The 16998-nt window shown below is 44.1% G+C and overlaps 1 protein-coding gene across 3 annotated transcripts in view; it reads right to left on the minus strand.

The window, feature by feature from the left end:
- The window catches only part of UBXN2B (UBX domain protein 2B), a 47195-nt gene that overhangs the window by 19822 nt on the left and 10375 nt on the right, over positions 1-16998 (minus strand). For all 3 annotated transcript variants that reach the window (XR_012798299.1, XR_012798300.1, XM_075584095.1), the window contains exons 2-3: positions 14413-14516; positions 1672-1795 (exon numbers count right to left, since the gene is read on the minus strand). Coding sequence is in view for 1 of the 3 variants with exons in the window: in XM_075584095.1 (XP_075440210.1) it covers positions 1672-1795; positions 14413-14516 (228 nt within the window). In the remaining 2 variants the exon portion in view is untranslated. The remainder of the gene's footprint in view (positions 1-1671; positions 1796-14412; positions 14517-16998) is intronic.

The following is a 16998-nucleotide window of genomic DNA, read 5'->3' on the forward strand; positions in this document are numbered from 1 at the left end:
GAAGCCTGCATACCCGTGGGACTCTCACCTCCATCGGCGGATTTTACCCTTGAAGTGTATCGTACAAATGCCCAGGCAGAGGGCTACTATGTGAGCAGCCTCTTGTTACTGTGCTCTTTTTACAATACATTAGTGACATCCTACACTATTGTGTCTATTTATTTTTGTCTCATATGGTCTGCTAAGCAACGTGGGACAAGAGGGGGGATTTAACCCTAAGCTGTCCAGCTCCTAGAGAGAGCCATTAGAGGAGTCTTCCCCTGGGGCATTGAGCCAGACACTTATCCTTACTTCATGTGAGTGCACATTTATTTGAAGTGCACTATACCAGCTGGAAGTCATTATCAGCATTACACCATTGTGTGTTTTTCTGTCTTTGTATTTTTATTGTATGTATCTCCTGGTTTACTACGCTCCCTGATATCCCACCCTATACTACTATTGAGGACCACGAGGGAAGGTCCAGTGAAGGTCGAGCTGCATAAAACTGGTTGTTTTACCTTTTATTACATATTTTATTGCATTTTATTTGTTGTTGTATTTTATTAACTATTAACGGTAATTAGCGTGTTGTATCTGGGCCACACTGCCACATGAGCGCCAGATGAAAATCTGTTTTCATGTTCAAAAGCAGCAACTGGATTGTGAAATGCAGAGGGAATGAGGTAAGCTGTGAGATATGGAAGGCAGGGTGGTGAGCTGTGAGATATGGAAGGCAGGGTGGTGAGCTGGGAGATATGGAAGGCAGGGTGGTGAGCTATGAGATATGGAAGGTAGGGTTGTGAGCGGTGAGATATGGTAGGCAGGGTTGTGAGCGGTGAGATATGATAGGCAGGGTGGTGAGCTGTGAGATATTGTAGGCAGGGTTGTGAGCGGTGAGATATGATAGGCAGGGTGGTGAGCTGTGAGATATTGTAGGCAGGGTTGTGAGCGGTGAGATATGATAGGCAGGGTGGTGAGCTGTGAGATATTGTAGGCAGGGTGGTGAACTGTGAGATATTGTAGGTAGGGTGGGGAGCTGTGAGATATGAAGGCTTGGTGTTGCGCTGTGAGTAGTAGATAAACTTCAACATTTGTAAGCATTTATAACATACATTTTATCATCTTAGCTTTATAGTGAGTTTCAGTGTAAAAACATGCACCCCAAGTACTGCTTTAGATGCATTTTGAGTAATCATAAAGTTACAATTCCCCCTAACTAACACCTCATTATTTTTTTATTACAGTATTGGAACTAAAGGATGCTCCAGAGCTGAACTGTGCTATTTTCTGCTCTGGTGAACCCCAGGTTCCCTCGATACTTACCAGTGAAGTTACTGATATTACTTCCTGGTTTTTAAAGTTGATTCAAACGGCAGTCCAATAGGAAGCTGCAACCGCTAGGAATATATGGCAGCCATTTTGTTTCTCCTGGAGGGAAATTAAACCCCGGTAACCTCCCGGAAAGTATCTCGAGAACCAGGGTCCCCGGAGACAAAAATAGTGTTCTTCAGCTCCAAGGACCCCCTCTTTCCTATCCTGTAAAAAATAATTTACTAAGCTAAGCGTTGCATACAGCTTTATAGAATTATCGCCATTGAACAGCGAGTGCAAGCAGTTTCCCGTACCGTAAATCTGGCTTAGACTGGATATATTATACAAAACAATTTACTATGTTTCAAGAGCACTTACTTTAGCTTTATAAACATTTTCAGAGGCTTCTTCTACCGGGACAGCTCCATGCTCTTTTGCTTCCTTAAAGAGTTCATTTACAATTCTGCCTGTGGAATGGAGTCTGGCATCACCTAAGTAAGATCTTCAAACATTAACACTCAATTAAACACTCATCAAATGCTATCAAAAAGTACATTTCAAACTTAACAGTACTGAACATAACATACATGAAATGGAGTCCTCTTGCACAGAGTGTTCAGGTGTGTTAAAAGGTATCGCTCTCTTCTTCCTTCTCTCTGCTCTTTCTGGGCGAAAACAGGACTTAACCTTACATTATTTGGCATTGAAGATACACGTTAAAGGAGCAATCTATGCAATTTCCTATATGTGTTTTTTTTTAAATAAATCAGTTATGTAGTATTAGATAATAATTACTGCATTTGTTTTTTCTTCAACTCAACATGCCATTTTTTGTGAGTTTTAATATACTGAGCATCCTTTGGTTTCTATAGCAGGTTTTAGCACACCTCCCCAACTGTGCAAGATATTTGCAACACTTTGCGATTTGTGATAATTTGTTGCCAATATTCCCAGCAGTTTGAGCTGCAAACTGTAATAATAGATAATGTTACCGTAGTAATATAAGAATATATTGAAGCTGGTAAGTTATACTAACTGAAGGATTTATTGAAACTGGAAGGCAGCCATTTAGTGAACGAATCAAATGGCAGCTTAGGTAATTCGTTATCAACAAAGGTAATTAAAGGCTGCATATATTAAAATAAGCAAAAAATATATATGTGGCCAGGTCCCCCCTGGCTGCCCTTACCTTGGATGTGGCTGCGGCTAGGGCAGGGGCCGGTGGCGTGCGGGGGAGGATGCAGGAGTGCTGCGGGGGTTGGAGGGGCGACCGTGTCGCCGGAGGTCTGTGGCGGCTCCCTTTGCTGGGCGCCGCCATCTTTAATCAGCCACGCATGCGCAGTGGAAACGCGCACACACGCAAGGTGCACCAATAGCGACGGCCATTACAGCTTAGATCCGCAGGGGGACTACAAGCCCCACAAGCCAACGGGGCTGTGGATTACATGCCGGCCAATAGCCGATAGGGCTGCCAGAATCCCCTGCACCAGACGAGATACATTTGGCGCACTCTGCACACCACTCGGAAGGGGATCGCGGACAAAGAAGGTAGTGTCCAGGGAGTGGTGCTTTCCTGGATTAGACCCAAACAGATTGTGGCTGCTTTAGGGACAGGCCCCTTAGATAGGGACACTGCCCAATTAGAGCCTATATTGTCAGGGACACAGCGACGCCGCACAGTGGACCAGAAGACCACCCCAAGATAAGAGACTCTTTTCACGGTGGGACCCCCCAGCCGGAGTCCACCCCACGTAGAGGTAGATGCCATCGCTGACGGAGATGGCATGGGACCAGACGGGCCCCTTTCATCAGCTGGTGGTAGCGGGTGCCGCAGCACGCTGCAGGTATCAAGATCATCAAGTGCACCAACCATAACCCACACTTCCTGTGGGTAGCGCTACCGCACACATTGGGGTGGATTTTGGCTCCTGTTGACACCGGGGGTTAGGTGCCCAGGGCACATCAGTACTGTGTGGGAAAACCTCACCAGGGTGTGGACCAGGTGTTTGGGACACTGTGTGGTTACGGTCGTGCGAGGCCTACACAATATATGTAATTCCATTATAGTATTAAATGTGTTCAGTAAACCTGTGTACACTAATGGCGCTAAATAAATACAATTATATACTGTACATACATATGCATTACCCTGAAATGATAGTACTTAGATGCAAGCTAAAATATATTTTCTCACATTAATGCCAACGAGCAGCCATTTAAAGCCGTTTTCACTTTAATTCTCATAAACGTGTGCCCCTTACTGAGCCCAGACTAATAACCTGTAGTCCAGGGGTGAGCAAACTGGGGTGGCGCAAGATTTTTCTCGGGGGGCGCGGCGGTTGCAGAGGCACCGCTCTCTTCCCCACGGCATTTCAAGTAAATGCCAGGGGATCGCGTGCGGCCTCTGCAAACTCAACTTACCGAGATTCAGACGGCTGTGTTGACACGTCGCCATAGCAACGCGGAGTCAGGGGTCATGTGACGTGACGTCTCATGACCCCGCGGCGTCATTTGATGCCCGTCTCCATGGCAAGCCAGGAACAGAGGTAAGGGTGGCGAGCACCGGAGGCAGCAAGCAGTGGGGCGGGGGCGCAGCTGCAAAAGTTTGCGCTCTCCTGCTCTAGTCTATGAGGTTCTCCCTTTCCCTTCCTCATTTCCATCCTCCAAAGCAGTGGTGCTCAACTCCAGTCTTTAAGACCCCCCCAACCCCCAACAGGTTTTCAGGATAGCCCTGCTTCAGCACAGGTGGCTAAATCAGTGGCTTAGTCTTAGTCTTTGACTGAGCCACTGATTGAACTACCTTTGCTGAAGCTGGGATAGACAAGACAAATGTGTTGTGTCAAAAGGAACACTTCCCATAAACAGAAATCCCTTTACTGGAGCACAAGTAAAGGCATTTCTGTTTATGGGAAGTGTTCCTTTTGACACAACCCATTTGTCTTGACAATTCATCTAATTCCCTGGTAGCACATACACCCAGAATCAACACTATACCGTAATAGTGGTTAGAGCGAGGTTCCCTGTTCTTCATCTGAAGCTGGGATATCCTTAAAACCTGATCTGTTGGGGGATCTTGAGGACTGGAGTTGCCCACCCCTGCTCTATAATGCGAACACCATTTGCTTTCCACCGCTTACTACAAATCTCCATAACGATCACTCTACTGCAATTTCAGTGTGTGCTCCAGTTTTACCTGCATTCAGAAATGCCTGTCATTTCTGGATATTGTATTATTTCCCAACTGTACCGCCTCCTACTCTATTTCTATCCATGAGTTTCTATGGTGGAGATTTGCTAAACTCTGATAAGGGGTTTTACTGCCATTCAAGTTAATGGCAGATAAAGCAGCAATCCTCCTTACTGCCTCTCCTTTTTTTTTTTATACAGGATGGTAACAAGGAGGTCTTTGGTGCTGAACCACAATGTTTTCAGCTCTGGGAACCCCCTGGTTCCTGATATATTTACCGGTAAAAGTACTGGTACAGAACTTACTAGTATTTTAATAACCTGCGTCACGCAGATCAATAGTAAGCCTGACAGAGCCAGAATTGCTGCTTAAACATGGATCGAGTTCTGATACCTATTATCGGTGGCACTTACTAAGACGTCTTAATAAATATGGGTGTGTGATTTCTGTAACAGAGTAATTCATTAGCATTATGTCGTATATATACATACACACACACACACGCACACACACTGTAAGGATTCGGGAGTCACGCCGTTTTCAGCGCGCTCCTGCCCTACCTCCGTTCACGCGCGGGGCTCCTTCCAAGGAAACATAATCCGCAGGCCGCACAGCGCGCACCAGTGACGTCACCAGGTACTGCGGGGGAAGGCCCCGCCTCAGGATTGCGCCACACATCAGTGCACGTGACGCGTGTGCAACGCGCCCAAGCTCTGTGGCAACAGAGCTAATCAGTTCCAGCACATTCACCTGTCTCCTGCACCTAGCCCAATCACTGCTTCCGCTGAGGCTGCCTCTTCATAGGATTGGACAGTCCTGCATATATATGCTCTACTGTGTCACTGGCACTTTGGCTGAGCATAGATTCTCTGGAATACTGACCCCGGCTACCTCTGACCCTCCACATCTCTCCAACCCTGACCTCGGCACTCGGACAACGACTACTCTCCATTCTCCAACCACAACTACGGCTAATAGTACCTTAAATGATCCGGACCTCTCCTACTCTGACCTTGGCAAGTATAACAACGACTCTTACTTCGCCAACCCCGACCCGACTACCTCGACCAATCTACACTCCAGACGTGCCCCCGTGGCTGTGGGTGGCGTCTACACCCTTCCCATCTCAGTCCCGGGGTCCCGCCTTGTTTGTGGTGAGCACAGCGTTACAGTATGCTCAGACCCGCATACATGGACCCCACTGAGGTGGGACACGTCTTGGCTACGCACGCTAGCATGTTTACCAAACTTGAAAAATATCTTGAGCAGAGTGACCGACGAATGGACTTATTGCAGCAAAATCTTCTGGCTCTCACGGTACAGGTGCAACACCCCACTCCTTCCATTCCCACTGGTCCTCCCTCTTCCCCGCTGGTTAACCCCTTGTCTTCTGAACTTCGACTCCCTTCTCCTAACCGCAATGCTGGAGATCCCTATGGATGCCGAGGCTTTCTAAACATATGCTTCATACAATTTGAAATAACGCCTTCCCGTTTTTCTTCCCAAAGATCCAAAGTGGCGTATATCATCTCTTTGCTCACAGGTGACGCGCTGGCGTGGGCTTCCCCCATCTGGGAACAGAGGTTGAATCTTACACAAGACATCAGACGATTCGCCAAAGAATTTGGACAAGTTTTTGACGCCCCTGGCCGTAAGGTAACTGCTGCTTCTTCTTTGCAAAAATATATATCAATGGCGCTCTGCACTAACAATGTATAACATATAATAATAGTAATAAAAATATACAACCAGTGGCGTGGATGTTTCTCCTGGTTGTATATTTTTATTACTATTATTATATGTTATACATTGTTAGTGCAGAGCGCCATTGATATATATTTTTGCACTGATCTACACCTGACTGGGGTTCAGGGATATATCACAGGCTGCCTGCACAATAGGATATAGCGCTACCTATCTGTTTTTTACACCTTGCTGCTTCTTCTTTGTTTCGTATCTCTCAAGGGAATCGCCCGGTTGCCAGATACGCCTTGGAATTTCGCACCATTGCTGCTGAGACAGGATGGAACAATGAAGCTTTGTCATCGGCTTTCTGGCAGGGACTTTCGGAACCTCTTAAAGACGAACTCGCTGCCCAGGAGCGCCCTACAGATATGGAAGAACTTATTGCTGTTTGCATCCGAGTAGATCAACGTCTGCAAGAGAGGAAATCAGAACGTTCACGCCATCGTCAACTACCCACCAGGTCACCTGCCTTCAATTTTTCTTCTCCAGATCCTCCTTCTTCTGATGATCTGGAAGGCAATAAGTTGTCTTTTTCCAAGAAGCAACGTCGTCGCAGTACAGGATTCTGTCTCTACTGCGGAAATCCCAGACATCAAGTGCTCCTTTGCCCTCTCAAGTCAGGAAAAGCCAACTCCCAATGAGGACCAGGGGAATCTCATCGGATACTCTCCATTTCCCCTATCACCAAAGAAATCTTGCCAACCAGGATATTGATTCCAGTCTCCCTTACGGGCGAGAACTTTCATGCCACAGCTTTGGCCTTTACCGACTCCGGGTCTGGAGGCAACATCATCGACCAAGGATTTGCGGAAAGAAACAGCATTCCGTTCATCCGAAAGACGTTCCCTATAGGATTGCAGGCCATCGACGGTCGACCACTACAACCGACTTTCATTTCCTTCAAACTATCAATTTCTCTCTACTGGTAGAAGACGGTCACAAGGAGGAGATTTACCTGGATGTGATTCACACGCCTTCCGTCGAGGTAATTTTGGGTCTTCCATGGCTCCAATGTCATAATCCTCACATTGATTGGACTAATAAGAGACCTATCCAATGGAGCACCCTGTGTTCCAAGACCTGTACGATTCCAGCTCAACAGATATGCGGATTGAGTACTCCCGGAGAGGATAAGAGCAGCCTACCTGAGATTTAAGCAGACTTCCGGGATGTTTTTGACAAAGCACAACATGAAGCGCTACCTCCCCATCGTCCATTCGATTGTCCGATTGACCTCTTGTCTGGTTTTGTTCTTCCCAGAGGAAGATCTTACCCCCTCTCACTCTCAGGGACCAAAGCCATGACGGACTACATACAAGAGAATTTAAAGAAGGGGTTCATACGCAAATCTTCATCTCCAGCCGGAGCAGATTTTTTTTTTGTCAAGAAAAAAGACAGTTCTCTTCGCCCATGCATCGACTACAGAGGTTTTAACAAGATCACTCTCAAGAACCACTACCCATTACCAAATTGGACTTACATGGTGCCTATAATTGAGTGAGGATTCGCCAGGGCGACGACTGGAAGATGGCCTTCAACACACAAGACGGCCACTATGAGTACTTGGTCATGCCCTTTGGACTTTGCAACGCTCCTGACGTTTTTCAAGATTTTGTAAATGAGATCTTCCGAGATCTTCTTAATCATTTGATGACATTATTTTTTTTCCAAGTCTCTTCCGGAACACATCATCCATGTCAAAAAGGTATTATTATGCCTCCGCGAGAACCACCTCTTCGCCAAGTTGGAGAAATGCCAATTTCATCAAATCTCCACATTATTTTTGGGATATATCTTCTCCGACTCTGGTTTCTCCATGGATCCGGCCAAACTAAAGGCAGATATGGACTGGCCGCGTCCTACCACTCAAGGCCATTCAACGATTCCTGGGTTTTGTAAACTATTACTGTAGGTTTATTCAGAACTTTTCGTCCACAGTAGCCCCCATCACAGCATTGACCAAAAAAGGGGCAGATGCTACTTCCTGGCCATCCGTGGCTATTCAAGCCTTCGATCTCCTAAAAAAGGTCTTTGTGTCGGCACCCATTCTGATTCATCCGGATCCCAAGCTACCGTTTACTTTGGAGGTGGACGCATCTAAAGTTGGGTCCGTAGCCATCTTGTCTCAAAGAAAGTCATCTCAAGCCAGACTCCATCCTGTGCCTTTTTCTCAAAAAAGTTTTCTTTTGCTGAGCAGAATTATGACGTTGGTAACCGGGATCCTTTGGCTATCTAGCTCGCTCTAGAGGAGTGGAGACACTTGTTGGAGGGCACTGAGAATCCAATCACCATCTTAACGGATCGCAAGAACCTACTCTACATAGAGGGTGCTCAGTGTCTACTGTAGGTGCTCGCCAGGCACGCTGGTCACTTTTTTTTACCCCGATTTAATTACATAATTTCCTTTATACCTGGTTCCAAAAATCTGTAAGCTGATGCCTTTTCTCGCCAGTTCGTAGTCGAGGACAAGTCCGAGGATCATTTGGAGACAATTCTCCCTTCTAAATATATTTTATCCGCGAACACATTTGACGAATTAGAAGACATCCTTGTGGACCAATCCCGTATTCCAGAGGGTCTAGAGGTTCCAGAAGGTCGCCTCTTCACCGCACCACTTTACCGCAAGAAAATCTTGGCGTGGGGTCATTTTTCCAAGTCCGCCGGACATCCAGATATCAGAAGAACCACTGATCTTGTCGAACGAACCTTCTGGTGGCCCAGTATTCAAGGAGACATTAAAGAGTTCGTTAAAGCATGTTCCACATGAATCCACAACAAAACTTCTTGCAGTAAACCACCGGGACTCTTACACCCTCTTCCCATCTTGGATCGTCCTTGGAACCACTTGTCTATGGACTTTATTGTAGAGCTGACTGTGTCTAAAGGAATGAACACCATTCTTGTTATCATCGACGGTTCTCTAAACAAACACATTTCATTCCACTAAAGGGTCTTCATAATTCTTCCACTCAGGCGGATATTTTTGTCAAAGAGGTCTTTCGTCTTCATGGGGTCCCACTAACCATCGTCTCTGATCGAGGGTCATAGTTTGCCTCTAAATTTTAGCGCTCGTTCTCTCAAAGGATGGGTATTTTGTTGCATTTTTCTTCCGGATATCATCCCCAAACCAATGGCCAGACAGAGACAACCAATCAAACCTTGGAGCAGTACTTGCGCTGTTTTGTTTCAGGCACCCAAGATGACTGGACGGATTTTCTTCCCTGTCACGAATTTGCTCATAATTCCCTACGGAATTAATCCACACGGGATTCACCGTTTTTCATCAACTATGGATTCCACCCATCACGACTTCCTATCGCCTCCTCTTCTTCTGGGGTACCAGCGGCGGACTACAGGATCCATTTCTTACAAAACTCTTGGAAGAAGATCCAAGAGAATCTGAGGAATGCAAATTCTAGACAAAAGCTCCAGGCAGACTGCCACCGTCGCGAAATTCTAGAATTGAAACCAGGAGACAGGATATGGTTATCCTCCAAGAACATTCGACTCAAGGTACCTACACTCAAGCTGGCACCGAGATTTCTGGGTCCTTACCCAATTGTGGAGAAGATTAACCCTGTGGCATATCGCATACAACTCACTCCCTCAATGAGGATACCATCTGTCTTCCATGAATCCCTACTGAAGCCCGTTTTCTGGAGTCCCCACTTTCCAGATTCTTCTTCTGCACCGCCAGCTCCTCTACTCGTACAGGATCAACAGGAGTACGAGATACAGACGATCGTGGACTCAAGAATCTTTAGAGGAGCAGTCCAATACTAGGTCCACTGGAGAGGGTTTGAACCAGAACAACGGTCCTAAATTCCCCACCACCAATTCATGCTCCCAATCTCCTAAGGCGGTTCCATCAGAAATATGCCCTCAAGCCATCCTGAAGTTGCCCGGACGTCGCTCCTGAGGGGTGGGTACTGTAAGGATTCGGGAGTCATGCCGCCTTCGGCGCGCTCCTGCCCTATCTCTCTTCACGCGCGGGGCTCCTTCCAAGGGAACATCATCCGCAGGCCACACAGCGCGCATGCGTGATGTCACCAGGTACTGCGGGAAGGCTCTGCCTTAGGATTGCGCCACGCATAAGCGGCGCACGCATGTGATGCGTGTGCAATGCACCCAAGCTCAGTGGCAACAGAGCTAATCAGCTCCAGCACATTCACTCCTGCACATTCACTCCTGCACCCAGCCCAATCACTGCTTCTGCTCAGGTTGCGCCTCCGCCTCTCCATTGAATTGGACAGTCCTGCCTATATATGCTCAGCTGTGCCACTGGCATGTTGACTGAGCATAGATTAATATTCCATTGTGCTTACCTGTTCTTTGCCTCCTCAGTCTTGCCTTGCTGAAACTTGCTCTGTGTATCGACCCGGCTTTGTTCTTGGACTCCGCACCTCTGGAATACTGACCCCGGCTGCCACTGACCCTCCGCATCTCTCCAACCCTGACCTCGGCATTCGGACAATGACTACTCTCCATTCTCCAACCCCAACTACGGGAGTAGCTTCCCGTAGGAGAGTACCTTCAACGATCCGGACCTCTCCTACTCTGACCATGGCAAGTATAACGATGACTCTTACCTCTCCCCCCCTGACCCGGCTACCTCGACCAATCTACACTCCAGACGTACCCCCATGGCTGTGGGTGGTGTTTATACCCATTCCCATCTCAGTCCCGGGGTCCCGCCTTGTTTGTGGTGAGCACAGCGTTACACACACACACACACACACACACACACACACACACACACACACACACACTGGAATTATGCTTGTGGCAATTAGCCCTGCAATTATCTTAGGTCACTTGATAATTACAGTAAAAACAATCTGTATATGTGGCAAGGTTAGCACCTTGGTAACTACAGTAATAATACAGCTACTAATGCATGAATTGTATTGGTTATCTTGTGCAATAAAAGAGTTTAGTAGGTGCAAAGTTCTTTAAAATGTTGCATGCAACAGTTTTCTACAGTTCACTTTATTAACACACCATCCCCATTGCGTTTATCTCATATAAAGTTACTTTATTTTAATTTAACGCTATTCTTAAAGAATGCTCCATGCCCCAAAAGTGACAAATTAGGAATAAAAACCATACGATTACACGTTGAATCTCTCAAAAAACGTTTAGTATCAGAAAGCAAAGTGCTCTTAAAAGTGTTAATGTAATTAATGGGCAACAAAACTTTCTTTCTCATTATGAATTAAATTCCCATATTTCATCCTCAAAAATTAGAAACATATAGATACATTTGCACTACTAAAACACTGTCACTGTAATGAGTATAAGCATTTTCCAAAATCATGTATAATAGAGTATCACGGAGTGAGCTTCTAAAAAATCATAGTATAGAAGAATATTTCTTTTTATGAAAAGTGAGATTATTTACATACAATCTGTACTTTATTTAACAATTTCACTGTCAGCCATCTGGGATCACGACCATGTGATTGCTTGGGGTAGCAATCACATAGTCGACAGATTGGCCCTAAGGGACATGAACTTGAGTGGAGAAGGCTTTATTGCTCAGATGAAGTTGCTGTTGTTGGAGATGGGTTGTTGAGCTTAGTAAAGCCCCCAACACACGAGTTTGTCCAATCCCAGAACATCAGGCGAAGACCCTGTTGGCGGTCCAAAGATGTGGGATCAAAAGTTACAAAAGGGTTTAATTGACACACAAGAAACACCAGTTGCATGTGCAACTTTCACCCACAGAAAGGTATATGAAACAGGTTGCTTTTCTATACAATATCACAATACCCACCATGTTTGTTATTTGTTTTTTACTTGATGATGTAAGCATATGCAAAAAAAACTCAAGGCTAAAAAAATAACCCTTAAAAAGGTACATTTACTAAAAACAAATATGTTGAAATATTACTAAAATATGTCTTTCTGGGTATGTGTTCAGAAGAATACAACATTTATAAGACAATATATGCAGAATAATAAGTTCAATAAAAAAGGGAAAAACAAGGGAATACATGTGTTGAGTATTTGTATGCGAGATTTCCAGAGCTTTGACTCATCCTTTGCTCTCATAAAATAATCTGTTAGTGGGTAAAAATATTGTTTGTGAAAATGTATTGATTAATGCTTTTCTTATGTGAATAGTCAGAAGGGAACAGTATTGGGAAGTGTCAGTGTTATTGTGGGAGTTACCGACCTGTGTTCCAAGTTCATAATTGTTTAAAATGATGGTTCATTTGTACTTTTATATACTTTGTAATGAATGCTTAATATTTGTATACAAAAGGCAAACACGGCTCATTAAACGGCAATTATGGAATATCTATGCGGAAACAGATTTCAATCTCACTATATTCATTAAACTCTTATTGCATTTCCAAACTGTGCAAAAACAGGTTTTTGTCACAGTTTTGTTCTGTGTGATATGCAAAATGTGAGGCAAACTCATGTATACAGCCTATTTATTAAGCTGCAAGATTGCATATCACATGAAAAGTCACAGCCAGAAATCTCACCTCCCTCAGATAAGCAGGAAATGTGAGGTGAGAAGAGAGACAGACAGAGAGAAATACAGTCTATAAAGAAACTTGATGTACACTGGATAAATCAGAACAGGTCTAGAGGTACTAGCTGGGACTGATAACCATGCATGTGGAGTAACCACATCCCCACTGACTAATCTATAAGTAAGAGGGCATACAGTAACAACTTACTGAACAGGACAACACAATCATTAATGTTTTGGAGCAGCAGGTAGGTGATGTTCTTACAAAGGGGCTGCTAGCCCTGAAACGTTAATGATTGAGTACCATGTCCTGTTCAATGCATTGTTGTATTAAATAAGCATTGAAGTGTAACCCCCCTGACCAGCTCCCTAGGGGGGTACATTGAGGTTGTTGCGTGTTGGACATGAGCAATGATTTACCTTGTCTCAGGGTGCTGTCTGGGGTCGGCTGGGAGGTGGAAATGCTGGGAGCCAGGAGTTTTTATAATACAACATCAATCCTGATTTATGTTCCCATGCATAGGAACATTGCAGTCACTGTTACATGTAGATTGCCATAGTTGTACTTTATTTCACCCATACTGCTATCACTCTTGATACTTGTCTTCCCTGAGTGCCCACACTTAACACTTATGGGAGGCACATTTACTTGATATGGTAGCATCATCATACTGTGGACCAGGCCCCCCTTTATAATACCCTCTTTGACGTCCCTTTTATTGTGGGCCCCTGCTGAGATCTTGGCCTGTTCTGTGTAAAGTTACTGTTACTTTCCTGACCTGTTCTGGAACTGCCACTTCCTCAGGGGGTACTGAATACTGTGGATGGGGATCTGCTTGTAGGGCTGATCCCCACACATCCTGGGGCTTTTCTACCTTGTCCCCTGAGGCATGTCAGCTTTCCTGTTACTAGGACATACTCTACTCATATGGCCATACTATGGGATCCTAACTGATGGGAGCACTATCCCTACGTGTAACACAATAAAAGAGGGGCCTGACCTATACTATACTTAAAGTAACATATTCCCTACCTCTACTCCCAGAGGCTCCTCTCCTTCTGCCACGCTGGAACCCAACTCCCAGAACTCTCTGCTTCCTCCATTATATTGTACCTCATGTGACACAGTACCTCTGTGTCACCACAGGGTGGACCTTAGCATCTGCGACATTACCATGAATTCCTTGTAGTACACAAGTAAACCCATGGGGAGGGTTACAGCAGCATAATCTGCTTCTAGTTTAGCTGTGTGCTACATGCCTCTTAGTTACTTACACAGGGAGAGAGGGAGAGAGAGAGAGCAAGAGAGTTGGGGAGGAAGGGACACAGACAGAGAGAGACGAGAGAATAAAAAGAGATAGACCATAATGAGAGCGAGCGATGGCATAAAGAGAGAAGGAGGGGGAGAGAGAATAAAGAGAGAGGGAGAGAGAATAAAGAGAGAGGGAGAGAGAATAAAGAGAGAATAAATAAAGGAAGAGAGAATAAAGAGGGAGAGAATAAAAAGAGAGCGGGAGAGAATAAAAAGAGGGAGGGAGATTAACATACAGTAGTAAATATGATAATCAAGTTATGAAATATACTGTAACAGTTACACATCACTTTTTATAACACATTAACAACAAGTGGTCTGTAATAAAACCTTATCACACACTTTGGGTAAGATTAACAATGGAATGTTAATTTATTTTCTTTTTACCTTTCAAGGGGATACTCTTGGTTATTGTCCAACACTGATATTGTTATTTCAGACTCTGATGGTTGATCTTTGTACTCATCTTCACACAGGCGAGCCAAGGCCAACTAAATGAAAAATAACACAATGACGACAAAGTGTGATATTTGTCCTCCATGAATACAGTGCTAATTGATTTTGCTTGTTTCCATAGCCTTTAAAAGTCACTCATTCTCAAGTGTATACACAAAGGTTTTTGACATGAATCAAAAGCAGCTTACAGGCTAGATACTGTAAATAACAGTGTGAGAAAACAGTGCTCTGTATTATAAACAGTGGTATATTTTACGTTAAAAGAAAGCAGTGTCAATTTCTATTCACTCATGATTCTGACCTTATACTGAAGCAATATGGGAAGAAAAAAAAATTCCCCTGTACCAGCAGATTTGACAGGAACAATATTGCAGCTACTGCAATATGCCCCATAAGCCATAATTCAAGGGGTGGCGAACAACATATCAGGTTTTCAGGATATCCCTGCTTCAGCACAGGTGGCTCAATCATAATGACTGAGCCACCTGTGCTGAAGCAGGTATATCCTTAAAACCTGACCTGTTGGTGGCCCTTGAGAACTGGAGTTTGCCACCCCTGCCTTAGGCTGTGGCCATAGTGCACGCGAGGAAGCGCAATGGCGTGGTAGCATTTTGAAGAGACAAATTAATGTTTTTCCGCCCGACCGCTGCATTACGTGAGTGTTTGAGCCAATCAGCGCAAACCAACCTGGTGATGTCATGGCCAAGCCTCCCCGGTGCGAGTGCATAGATCGCTCAGGCGACAGGTGTGTGCGCCTGCACTATGTCCAATGCCTTATTCTATAAAGTGTGATGACACCGACACAGTGCCATAGGACTGAAACCCCCATAACAAGTCAATGGGGCTGTCCCTGCGATAGTGCCAGTGTGGCACTTTATAGAAGAAGGACCCAAGTAGACATCTTTATTCATCTTTAAAAAGACACTTACCATAACTTTGGAACTTTCTTTTAAGTTTCAACCAAAGCTTAAATGTATGTATGTCTTTATTTATATAGCGCTATTAATGTACATAGCGCTTCACAGCAGTAATACACGTGAAAATCATATAAATAACACATAATACAAATAACACATAATGGGTGAAGTGCTTCAGACATAAAAGAAACAAAGGAGTCTGCTCCAAAGAGCTTACAAATGTTGCATCTACACTACTGATAAGTAATAATTATTTCTATCTTGTGCTTCATCAGTTACTTAGATGCACAGGAAGAAAAAGTGAAGATAAGTGGCGGTTGTAGTCATCTGAGAATTTAACATACTTTTGGATAATTACATAGTAATAAGACAAACAATTTACTTTTCACATACAGTATATACAACAGGGAGTTTTTGAAGCTGAGAAGCTATTCTATTATTTACTGTAAGCTGCCTATTTTAGACTTTACATTATTAATCACTAAAAATCTTAACATAAAACTGTGACGTTGTTTAGTTACTAAACCCCAGGAAAAACAAGCAAATTGAAGCTATTGAATCATAAGGTATACAGTACTTAGTTTTTCACACGTGGCTTCTCCATTTTAGCTTTATTTTTGTTAAATAAATCATGACACGGTGTAATATGTCATGTGTTGTTGTTCATCTGAGGTTGTATTTACCTAATTTTAAGACCTGCTAAGGAACAGATGATTGTTATTATGTGCTGATATGTTAAACCATAGAATTCAAAGAGGGTGTACTTTCTTTTTCACACAACTGTACAATGCTACTATTAACATTTATATATATTCCTTCGGCATTAGAACTCCAGCAGATCCACATATCACCTAGAATCGTATTTGCTTATGAAAGTGTGTAAACCAGGGCTCAAAAGTATTAATAAATCTATTGGTGTAGTCTTGGAGATAAGCCGACAAGCTGTCGAGGTATGCCACATCCCATATTTTATTACAAACACACTGGAAGGGGGCAGGATTTTGTTTCCAGATGCGAGCATTTTGTTGCATTAAAGATATGAGTGATTAATTTAGACTCGAGGTTGCTTAAATTAGGGATTTGCGCCCCCAGAATCTTAAAGAGGAGGTTTCTAGGAATACGGAAACCAGACACCCCTTCTGCAAATTGGAGAATTTTGTCCCATACGCGTTTAATTTTAGGACATTCCCACCAGATATGTAGGATGGAGCCCTGGTTGCCACACTCCCTCCAACACAGACGAAACACTTGGATAAATGGAATTTAGTTTTACCGGGGTGTAGTACCAACAATATAGAATTTTATATATATTTTCCTTAATCACTACACAGGTGGAGTTTTTACCTGCTGCCTCCCAAATATCTCGTCAAGTTTCTATATCTATAGTTATGTTAAGGTCCCTCTCCCATGCAGACATATAATTGTCTGTTTTAGGGTCACCAGGGATGATACGGATTGCATGGTAGAGGACGGAGGTGATTCCCTTGGTTAAAGATTGGGTTCTACACCAGGATTCAAATTGGGTCATTTTTAGTGGTACTTTTTCTTGTTATTTAGATTGGATACGGTGTCTAAGCTGTAGATATCTATAAGATTCTGC

The sequence above is a fragment of the Ascaphus truei genome, chromosome 2, assembly GCF_040206685.1.
Source record: "Ascaphus truei isolate aAscTru1 chromosome 2, aAscTru1.hap1, whole genome shotgun sequence".
Lineage (NCBI taxonomy): Eukaryota > Metazoa > Chordata > Amphibia > Anura > Ascaphidae > Ascaphus > Ascaphus truei.